The 12,023-nt window shown below is 39.4% G+C and overlaps 1 protein-coding gene across 1 annotated transcript in view; it reads right to left on the bottom strand.

Annotated features, from left to right (window-relative positions):
- Nucleotides 1-7,016: 7,016 nt before the first annotated feature.
- The window catches only part of TAFA4 (TAFA chemokine like family member 4), a 39,283-nt gene continuing 34,276 nt past the window's right edge, over nucleotides 7,017-12,023 (bottom strand). Inside the window, exons 3-4 of the mRNA XM_056501604.1 lie at nucleotides 10,348-10,497; nucleotides 7,017-7,168 (exon numbers count right to left, since the gene is read on the bottom strand). Coding sequence (XP_056357579.1) covers nucleotides 7,017-7,168; nucleotides 10,348-10,497 — 302 coding nt within the window. The remainder of the gene's footprint in view (nucleotides 7,169-10,347; nucleotides 10,498-12,023) is intronic.

Here is a 12,023-nt window from a genome sequence, read left to right as displayed (position 1 = left end):
AAAACCACCCAGAGCACAAGCTTGGGTGGATCTGCATGGTACTGTACAGCAGACAAATAGATTCTGCACCTAATTTTGTGCTGTCTTTGAGGCTGTTCTTCCACTGCTGTAGGTGCAAGTGTTTTCTTCTCTATTATGGAATGGGACAGGAGAGTGAAAACAGAGCTGATTCTCCACTAAAGTCTCCCTCATGTCTGCACCTTTTACAAATCATTGCATCTCAAAGGACCAGAAATATATATTCATTTCCAGGACCCATCTTGGGCTGGCAAAATGCAACAGTGGCATTTCACAGGCCTGAGCCTCCTCATTCAGAGCAGCCTGTAGTGATTTTTCTGGCAACATTTCACTGACTGTCATTTTGCATAAACGATTGTAATAACAATATGCTACCAATAAAACATGCTATCAAAACTACTCTTCTTTTGAGTGATGTGATTTCTGTGTATTGATGGGAATGTCACACTCACACACAGAGCAGGGCAGAATGGCCCCTGAAGTGTTTTTACTCAATTTTTCCTGGTGGGTGACTTTGTCCTCATAACCATAATAAAGCTGTGGTACTTTATAAAATGCTAAAGGTCTCCTGAAGTTGGTACAGGCTGCTATTCTAATCCCCATTTGTGAAATTTCATCCAAATTAAAAAAATCTGGCAACTGAGATATATTCCCACAGTGGAGTTCCAGACTCTAAAGTATAAGTTGTTAACTCTTCATTGTTTGCCTTTTTGAGTAATTTAACTGCAGAAGACATAAAGGAAATTATTTGGAGATATTCTGCTTATTCATCAAGGCAAAGTCATCATTTGGAAAAAAAGCTCCTAGTTTTATCATTGTTTAGTTAATCCTGCTTTTGCAAATGGGATTCTCATTTCTCAACAAAAAGGTAACTGAAGAGGAAAACACTGCCTACTTCATATTTTCAGGTGTAGGATTCTCATTTCCAGGCAGGGAGAATCCCTGCAACCTTAACCTTCAAAAAAACCACCCTCCTGAACATAACCAATATATTCCAAATTCCAAGGTGAGCAGATCCATTTCTGAGTTTGTCCAGAATTATTACCCCAATGCATTGCTGAGAGGCACTGTGCTGCAAAAAGCAGCCCTTTAAATGACATTACTACAGTTTAGAGGTCCTAATTTATCCCAAATGTTTGTTACAGGATCATCTCTATCTCTATAGATATAGAAGCATCTGTTGTTATGACAGAAGTCTTAACTGTTCTCTTACCTCAGGGTCTTTTCAGTCTGCAAGCAAATTGTGAGTCTTCAAAGCCATTTTCTATTGTTGTAGGTTTGTTATAAACTAACCCTTGAGAAAATTTACAGCAAGTGTAAAAAATTTATCCACTCTCTTTAGATCCAGATTTGAACAAAAATCCTTGAAGATAACAGACTTAGAGGTAAATGGAAAATGGAAAAAATCTATCATGAATTTAACAGATTTGTAGGATGCAAAGGAAACCTTGAAGGGAGTTATATTATGATAATTTAATTTCTAGATAAATAAAATGTCATATATCTAGTTTAATCTGTATATCCGAGCATTTATTTTGATACCACAAATGTTTCCTTATCTAACTGGGGAAGACAGGGATGGTGGGAAGGAATGGCTGAGGAGAGAACAGTGGCACTTTCTGCTCAAAGTGAGACAGGATGGAACTCCTCACCAGTCAGTCCTGGCAGTGTTTAACACTCCTGAGAAACAGCAATGGCAGATGCCAAATAAAGCACATAATTCTGCAATCTGTGTACAAAAACATTCAGCAAAACTGCAAGGAGGGCTACAAAGACAGGCAGAGGGGAGAAAAAAGGACATGGAGAAGCCACAGTTATTTTACACCTACTGAAAAGTCACCTGGATGAAAAGAAAGGCATCAGGATCATCCTGAGGAGGGACAAAAAGAACACAGTTAAGAAATAAGATATAGGTATAACCAGGATATGAATCAGCTTGGATATTAATATATCATCAGAGAAGTGAGTATCTGCAATAATCTTTCTTTGTAATTGTTTGGCAAGACATTGCCACGTTTAGAGCAAGAGGATTATTCTCTGAACCAGGACAGGAGAGAGCCTGTCCAAACAAAACCCTGGGCATGATGACCCACAGGATTTAACCCCTCAGAAACTGAACAGTGGAAGCACACTGGGGTTGCAGAGGGGGAGAGGATTGCTGCTTACAAAAACTGCTCTTCTAGAAGCAGTAGTTAAACACAAACTGCTCCAGAGAGAGCCCAAGGGTCTGAGGCACTGATCTCTCCCACCAACAGAGCAGCTGGCACAGACTTTGATTCTGCTGCCTCTCAGCAGAAGGGCAGAGCTGGTGTCAGATGCCAGACAACAGCATCAGTAGCAGCAGCAATCCTCCAAAAAATAGAGGCAGGCACACATCACAGCGTTTGTGCAATGAGTCAGAAAAGGCTGTAAATCAACCCAAGATCCTCTGGAACAAAGCTTCTTTGGGAATATAAAATCTCTGTCATGGGCTGGGCTTCTAGGAAGGCAAGTCATTCATGTGGGACATATTTCATAATCCCATTAGTTATAGTTTCTCCCCTTCCTCAGTGACAGCAAAAGCACCTTCCAGGGGGCTGTTTCAGGGCATGTGACCGATTGCACCCCTTGGGGTAGGACTGAATTAGAGAAGTTTTGGTTTTGTTCTCAATTCCATCACAAATACAGTGTATGACCACTGGAAAGTAACTTATTTTCTTTGTATTTACCTTCAAAAATAGAAAAATTTTCTCTAAATTTTTTCCCACCTAGAACATCTGAGGAATGGTTTTAACTAAGCATCACCATAGTGCACTTACCAAAATAAAGAAATTCCCATTACAGGTCAACACTGTACAAAGAGCAAATGAAAAGGAACTTCCCTGATGACACCATGAATATATATGCAGAGAAACAACAGAAGTAGTAAAGGTAATTTTAAAATTTAATCAGAAAATCAAAACAATGGAAAAATATTGGACATGTAGAGCTCATTAGGGCAAGCAGAGTCTATTAACTGTTCAGCTGTCCAAGCACAGAGCAGAAAATCTCTTGTTTGCTTATCACTGAGTACAATGACCACTATGATCCCAGCTGTAATCAAATACATAATTGAAAGTGACCTAAACCAAGGAAATCGAAACCAAGAAACACAGGCCCAGATCTTTCCACCACTGACTCTGGTGGAATTAACAGGCTGAATTCTCCCACTCACTCCAGATAATCAGAAGTTAATAATTATGACCCTGAACAGCTTCCCACTGCTGATGGGATCTTTCCCATACACAAGAAGCTTATGCAAAATGACTTACAATAGTACAAGACACTTTTTTTCCCCCCACCTTTCTGTCTACATAAAAATTGGATGTGCATTGTTACCCCAATATTTACATAAAGCACAACAATGACTTCTGTCTCTGGGTCACCAGCAGTTCATCTGCACCACTGCACTTCAGTCTGCTGCAATGTCAGGGGGGACAGACTGGCTACAGCTTCACCTCTACCCTCTATTCTATTTATGAAGACTGATGACAAGAAGCTCTAACAGGCAAATAAGAAAAAGAGCATGAAATGCATCTACAATAATAGGGAGCAATTATGTGTCTCAAAATGTAACCACTTGGAAATTCAGTCTGTCAAGGAACTGGACATTTAATTATTATAATCATTCTAAACAAGAACTAATTGAAACTGAAGATTCACTTTTATCTAGAATTTTGCTTATGAATTTTAAGTATGTTACCTATTAGGATATAACCAAAGCTATGAAAATCCAAACAAATTATTCCCCTTCCAGTAAGCCTTCCTTACGCAGTACAAGCCTGCTCTCCTTTTTTTGAGGCATCTCAATGAATATTTCTAGCTAATGGCTAAATTCTTTTCCATATCTAGATTCAAAGAGGCAAGGAATATGTATACTTTGCTATTCCCCTAGAGAATGGATTTATTTTAAGACAAGAAAATCTATGCCTGCTTTCAAATTTTATCTCTTCCTCATGCTTTTCTGCCATCACTTATGAATGTAAAGGTTAAACTACCTAGAACTATCTAAGGAAATAAATCTAATTGCACAGCTATAACCAAAGTTTGCCCTACAATAATTGCTACTAATTCTATAAGTTCCATCTTTTCACCTTCATACCACCTTGATAGGTACTGAATTACAGTTGAAAATACACTAAGACATAATTTATAACATGGTCCCATCAATTCACTGGGATCAGCTTTGTATATTTATGTTGTACTGTATGCAAGAATCACCTCAGACAAATCCATAGAATCATATAGGTTGAAAAGAACTTAGAGCTCATCTGTACCAGTTCTAATGTCAGCATTTTCTTTCTATGATCCCCTAAGTTACATTCATGACCTAAACTCATTTAAAACAATTTTACATATCTTTGTGTCATTGAGAAAGTCTTATCCTTGGTGCACCACAAGAAGTTCAGGTGTGTTCTTCCACAATTTCCAGGTCTCAGATCCTTGGGAATCCAAGGTGCATTTCAGGTAGAACCAAATCTCCTTGTTTTTTCTTGTGAAATCACAATGTACCACTGAATAGCAAAATCCAGGTTCAGGAATTGCAGCCACAGTTGAAAGAAGAAGTGCTGTCCCTTTTCCCAACTCCTTTGTTGAAAGTTTGAAGGATGAAGTCAATAACATCATGACAAAAAAGGGTCTCTGTGTAACAGCCAAGTTCCACATGCCATAGTCCTGGGAGTGACCCTCAGGTTTAGCCTTTGCTACCGTGTTACCTATGAAAGAAGAGGAAAGAGAAATTCTACTCACACAGAATTAACAAAAAAAAATTATATCAGGTGCATTGTTACTGCAAAAGAACTGTGCACACAAATAGACAATGAATTAACTCGCCCTAGCCACAGCTTTATACCACACAGAGGAGCAGAATCTCTAAATAATGTTAATTACACAGTTATTTCCTAGCATGAGATGGATTTGCAGATAGAGAAATGGTAGTTCATCATTGAATTTGCCACCAGCATCTCCTGGAAATCTGCTATTTTACTTTGCTTCATGTCATTCCAGCACCAATGCCTCCAGCACAAGTGTGGGATTTCCATCCCAAGGGGCCATTCATGCAAACTGCTGCCCATTCCCTGTGGTCCATCCTGTGGGAGGGAATCAGGGACCAGGCAGCACATGGAGGGAATAAATTGTTCTAGCAGCAGAAATCTCTCCCAGACAGCAGAACTCCCCCAGGACCCTGAAGGGGCTCAATGCACACACAGGGACAAACCCAGCAGCTCTGGCTGCACAGGGAGGAGGGTCCTGTTGGATTTCCTGTCCTGGAAATGGATGAGAGCAGGCAGCTGGAAGGAGGAAAGCTTTGTCAGCTCTGCTCTGCAGTGTCTACATGTGTCACAAAACTAAACAGACACTCAGCAGAGAGATTTTATTTCCTTCCCTGAGGGAACTGATGGAAGATGCAAATTCCTCAGCTTTGCACATTTTAACTGTCCCACTCAGACACTAACTATTCATCTAAATACTGAGTAGTGTCAGCAGTCTCCTGTGCTTCAAATATTTTAGTTACACCATTTTTCCTTATTTTCATGGAATGAAAAGATAGAGGAGTTAAAGTTGATTAAATGACATTTCCTCTTTCAGTGTACAATTAACCTGTGGAAGCCACTGTCCCACGTAGCACTGATCCCAGGGTCTTAAAAAGCTTTAAAAAATTGATTACAAATTTAAATGGTAATGAGATCATCTCTGGTGCATAATAACACAGAAAAAAATTAGTATGAAATGGATCTCAACTATTGTATTTTACACATAAAGCAACTATTAAATTGGAAAAAAATCAGGGATGTGTACACTTTTTGTAATTGTCCCAAAGGGTTTTGCTGTGTCCCGTTGCTGAGGCTCACAGGTGGCTGGAGAGTGTGGGCTACTGGTCTGACAGTTCAAATAGTCCTCTTTGTGTATAAGTGTAACAATAGACCTAAGAAATTTTTTGCTTATTGATCTGAGACAAATCTTTGGTTCGTTTTTGAAATAAAAATGTAAGTTATGCCATACTTCCCTTTTCCCTGTGACAAGGGAACTTGTATTTCCATTCTAGTTTCCTTACTACTGTCCCTAGGAAGGAAAAGGCAGCTGCATGAATGAGGATTTGACACTCAGGCCTTCAGTCATCAGTGACAACATAAAAGTCTTAGGAAGGTTTGGGTTTAAAATGTTCCTGAAGTTCTTCTAGTTCCAACCTCTCTGCCACATGCAGGGATGCCACTTCCTCTGTACCACTGTGCAGTGTCTATAGAGCACCACTAAAAACCACAGCTGCCCAAAACATCCAATTTCCTCTCATCCATCCAGAAATTACTGCAGTTTTCACTCCTCAGAGCTGCCTTTACTAAAGAACATTTGATGACAGTATTGCTTATTAACTCAGACTGTAACCTAATGAACAACATTCTTTCCCAGCTAGAAGAGGCTGTAAAGGGAAAAGCTGAGCATATGTCTCTCCTTGCTACTGCCTGCTAAAGACTCCTGGTTTATGATGTATTTAGTCATGCAGTTTGCTGTGACTTGTTGAACTTCAATGCACTGAACTCGTTTTAAATTGCCAAGCAGACAGAGGACATTATATTTTCTCTACATTAATTAGGAAATAAGATGAAACAGCAAAGGTTTGGATTAAAAAAAAATAAATCAGGCCAGCTACAGGGTGGTCTGTAATTAGAAATATTCTGAACCAACCTGATTTCCAGTGGTGCTCAGTGGCATCAGTGCATCAGTGAAGATTTCCAACATTCCCAAGCCAGGCTGGTACTTTCAAAAGATAAAAGGCTGCCCAGCACAGGAATCTAACTTTGTGTGACAGTGGTAAAGTTCTTGGATCCCTGTACTCAGTCTGCAAATTGAAGAACTGATTCTGGAACATGATTATCTCTCTGGCACTGAGCACAACAAAATAGTTTCTTTGGCTCACTGAAGACTGAATCAGGACCATTTTCAGACACAATGCAATAAGAGCAATCAGAACACTGGCACTTTTAAAGATAGGTGATCTCTGTACTTGCCTTTGTGGTTTTGACTTTATTCCCACTGCTGCAAGACCAACCTGAATAGTCTGGTAGTACTTTACAGTCCTCTCCATCCAAACAGGGGTTCATGTGACACCACCACTTCTGCAGGACAATGGAAGCTAGAAAAAAAAAAGAAGCAGGAAAGAGAAACAATATTTTTTTTATAGCTGTTGTTTTTAGGTTTTTTTTTGAAGAGAGGCTGTTTTTTTGGTTTGATTTTTTTTAAGGGAGGTTGTCTCTGCCATGTTCAATTTGTTGATTTCAAAAGGTATAAACAACAATTTCTGGTTCAATAGTGAATTACATGAAGTATGTTTGAGGTAAAAATGTGGCTGAACACTTCACCAGTCCTCAGAAGGGTAAATGCCATATGGAAATTGTAAAGAGGCAGGCACCACCAGAGGCTGACTCCAAAGCTTGAATTGACCTCTGGAAGTGCCTTTCCATCTCCACTGACTACAAAAATTACTTTTTTCCTTCATTTGCATGCTTCAGTCAAGTACCTCCTGTAAGGAGGAATGAAGCTGAGGATTCTTGTTTAACCCATATATGAATATGGGAGACTGGGCAGAGAAATGACAGTTTCTTCCTCCACTGGGTGAGAAAACAGAACTGCACAGAGATGTAAACATGTGGGGTATGTCTGCAAATACTGCAGGTAAGAATGGGGAAACCTCTGGCAAGCACTGGAATACCAGCTACTTGCAGTCACAGTGCCACTTTTGCAATATGTTTTGGAAGGCTACAGTTGTTCACCCTAACTGGGCAAATTTATTAATATTTTACCCCTAAGCCAATTTCTGTTAAGATCTATTATTTTTAGATATGTAGCCATGACTTTATAAACCTGCTGTTAACAGCATCTGCATGCATTTCTCAGTTTTGCATTGTTCATGGCACTCATCAAATCCCAGAAAATTATTATGAAATATATCAGTACACAATCCTACATAATCTATATTGGATTTCAAAATAAAGTATGGCTTAAAATATTGATTCAGCTAGTCTGCATTATGCTACTATGAGCACGAGCTGTTCAATTGCATGCCTTAAAATATAACACATTCAGAAAAGATGAACAAAAATAATGGAGCCTCCTTCTTGTAAAGCACTTTTTTTTCCTTTTAATTTCAAGACATATTTGTTCTTCTGCAACCTTAAAATTAGGGTGTCAAGCAGGCAAGCTGACATCAGGATATTGCTGAAATGCTCATTCAATTACTTTTGGTTTGTACTTTTACTGAAAAGCATAATGCAAAAATTCACTTTTGGAGCACTGCTTTGGCTTTTATAAACTAATATTTCAGTCTTATAACATTATAAAATAAATGTATGAACTTCCACCATTCATTTGGGTCTCAGATCATTTGCATTGATACTGATTGATTGTGGACATCAGGTTGGGCATAAAAAATGGGTGAAACCTGACTGTGCTTCCTGGGAGGTGAGAGATCATTTCTGATAAAGTCAGTAAGGATGGAGTGCAAAACACCCAGAGAAGATGGCAGAACCCACCAGGGCTCCTGGCACAGAGAAAAACTCAAAACAAGGGATTGTTTTGGGTTGGAAGGAAGAACCAAGATCATTCCTGGAGGGGAGGGAATCAGGAATGGCAAGCCACAGGTCTGCTGGGCAACTAGGGCTGGGTGATTTGGGGTGGGGACACCAGGTACCAACCACAGCAGAGACCAACAGCAGAGAGAATTGCCCTAATGCAAATTATCACCACTACTGGATAAGGTCTGAAGCTCAATGAATATGAAAAATAGCTACAAACCAATTGCCTTATAATTTTATATTTTTTTTTGGCCAAGTAACTCTATGCTTTGGGTTCATTACTCTCTTTAAATTCAGGGAAAATTATAGGCAAATTAAAAATTAAACAAGCCTGCATTCAGGACAAAGGTGCTGGAAAAAGACCCTAAATGTCTGTATTAATCAATCTGTAATGTGCAAATTTAAGATCTGAACAGTTTCCTGCTTTCACAGTGTAGGAGTCTACTGAAGGGTATGTCTAGAGTGGGAGAAAAACACATCTAATCCTGAGGCTAAGGAAAGAGAGTTACAATTTCTGTGCTGCAGCAACTCACTGTAGTCCCAGATGCTTGCAAAAATAAGCAAAGTCTGCTAAAGCATTACCCTGAGGAATGAGGGAGAATCAAAGGCTCTCACTTTAAAAGTCAAAATCTTACATTCATAATATTTTGTTGTACTTAATTGCAACTATACTTGAAGAAAAAAACAGCTATTGAATTCCTTCAGCAACTGCTGACTGGATCAAGCCTTTAGAGGATTTATATATTTCTGCCATAGAATGACAGTGTCACCTTTGCAATCTTTAAGTGAGTTTAAAATAATGCCTGGCTTTTTATATCTGTTATATGTAAAAGTATCTCTGCTATTAGATGTGTCACCTAAAAATGCAGAAGACGCTTCTGATGTAAAAAGAAAACTCTCTAAGAAAATGCACAGTTAAAATTAAATGCATTGCTAAATTACAAAGCATAAAAATACTAGGAATCTAATTCTTTTTTTAAATCCACTTTTTAAAATGTCTGTTTTGACAGCTTCATAATAGGTAAAAAAACTTCAAAAAACAGATTCACATGCATTTAGAGTTTTATGTCAGAGACTAAATATTTCTGAATATTAGATTAGAATTGGACTTTGAAGCTTTTTGTTTTATGTTTGAGTAAACCAGTTGCAATTTTACGTGCAAAAGAACGAAAACAGGATCTTGCTTATGAATTAATGAAATGAGGGATCTGGTAACTTTAATAAAAGTCTGTCTTGGTTACTAAATTAACAAGAGCAGCAACCTCTGTGAAAAAATAGGCACCTTAAATGGTGCAGTATTGATCCAGAGAAAAGCTCTCCATATCAGATGTCCCAGCACAATCTGCATGCCCAGCCTTAGGGTTGCATTTATTATCCAGTGAATTTTTAGCCAAGCTACTAAGTATTAAGGCATCTGGAAGAGTTAATATCATAAGCTTGAATTTCTTGGCTTATACTGTTTTCAAACTAGTTTTAGAGGAGAATTCTTGTGTGAAAAAAATTAAGAAGTTTTATTGGCACAGACATGAAATGGACCAGTACATATATTAAGAGGATTAATTACACCAAGATTTATGCACAGGCTCATTATCATCAACTCCCAGAGACGTTTCCGAAATTACCAACAGGAAGGATTTACGCTTTTTGGAGGCGGTGGGAAATCAGCCAGCAGGGGGAATAAACTTCTCCTGCAGTGTTGAGGAGGCAGGATTGGGCAGGGCAGGGCAGGGCAGGGTCTCACCTTCCACGCAGGAGGGCTGTGCCCGCGTGGTGCCCGCCACCTGCCCCGGGAAGCAGGAGCACTTCACCGTCTGCGAGCGCTCCTCGATGCGGTTCTTGTTGCAGCACCTGTGCACGGCCACCACCTCGCACGTGCCCTGCTTCACCTGGCCTGAGAGGTCCAGAGGGAAGGGTGGGTGTCGGGAAGGAAACAGAAAAAAATTTATGAGTGCCTAGCAAGTAGTTCTGATGAAATAGAGATATTAGCAATTTTCAACGTAGAGGCTGAAAACAGTCGTGTGAAGGTTTGAGGCCTCTTCTTTTGTTTAGATGATACCAAATGCCACAAATACCAAAGAGACATTCTGTTCTAAGCCGGGCAGGAAAGGTCTGAAGATAAGGGTTGCAGATAAGAAAGCCCTAAAACATGGTAATTTAGTAGTTTTTACAGGTTGCATGCAAATATTAGGAAATTAGTATATTGTATTAGATTGGTTAATGGGAATTAGAATATTTATCATAGAAGAATACTTATTGTATTGTAAATGGGAAATTGCTCTTTTTGCTCTTACCTCTTACTCTCTTACCCCCTTGCTCTTACTCTCTTACTCTTCATGTTCTACCCTCTCTCTTACACCCACGCCCTTATAATAAACTACAAACCTGAAGAACAGGAAATAGAGAGCTCCTGAGTCTGTCCAGTGACCATCCAACCAACAATATAACCCCCCACAGTTGGACTGAAAAAAAATCCATCAGTGCCTTAAGGAGGAGTCAGGTTGTGCAGTCCTACAAGATATGGAATGTCCCCAGTGCCAGCTTAAATTACAGCAATGCAAAAGCAAAGAGTCTTGTAGGATATGGCTCATTCCCTGAGTTTATAAACTATTCTTTCTTATAAAATTTTGTAAGTCAGTTTTCCAGTCTTTCTTCCCCCTTACAAAGCCACAGGGAGAAGAGCAGGTGGGAGTATTCATTCAGATGATGAAGGCAAAAAGACAGGCAGACAGAACACACCCCTCTTTGCCTTCCTGACATCCATTAGGTTTTATGTCTAATTCTTTCCCCTCATAAATGGGCACAATAGAGAGGATAATATTTAATACAAGACACATCTTAAACAGTAGGGAAACTTTTTAACATACCAACTTGTAAGCACTGCTTGCTATGCTTGTCATCACAGACAGGCTGAGAACAAGGAAGGCTGTAAAGCTGTCATGGATAGTCAAGTTTTGTCCAAAACAAACAAACAAAAAAAAAACATACCCAAACTGTATGGATTTATTCAGTTCCCTACCAGACCATTCTGTACAAACCTCTGTCCTGCTACTCTCAAGATTCACTGTCCCTATTTCTCCAAGTCTCTTTTCCCCCTCCCCTTCTCTTCTTGCTCTTGCCTTCACGTCTCACCTCACTGCTCCTTGCAGCTGATCATTTTCCTCCACTGCCAAACCTCCTCTCCATCCTGCCTAAACCTTCTCTCAGAAACTCCACTTCACAAGCCCCTCAGCTCCTTGCATAAGTCATTTCCATGTCCTCACTTTCCTGAACATCTTCAAGTGCTTCATCTTGCGTTTGTCTTGTCTTATTTAGAGCAGAGCCTTGGATGGCTCTTATCTGTGTTTGTAAAGCACCTTGTAAATTAACAGCACTACAGAGCAGGGTGAGTTATTTCATAAGAGAGTGAGACAGAGAGAC

Source organism: Oenanthe melanoleuca, chromosome 12 (assembly GCF_029582105.1).
Source record: "Oenanthe melanoleuca isolate GR-GAL-2019-014 chromosome 12, OMel1.0, whole genome shotgun sequence".
In the NCBI taxonomy this organism is placed as follows: Eukaryota; Metazoa; Chordata; class Aves; order Passeriformes; family Muscicapidae; genus Oenanthe; species Oenanthe melanoleuca.
This window is presented reverse-complemented; position numbering and strand designations above follow the sequence as displayed.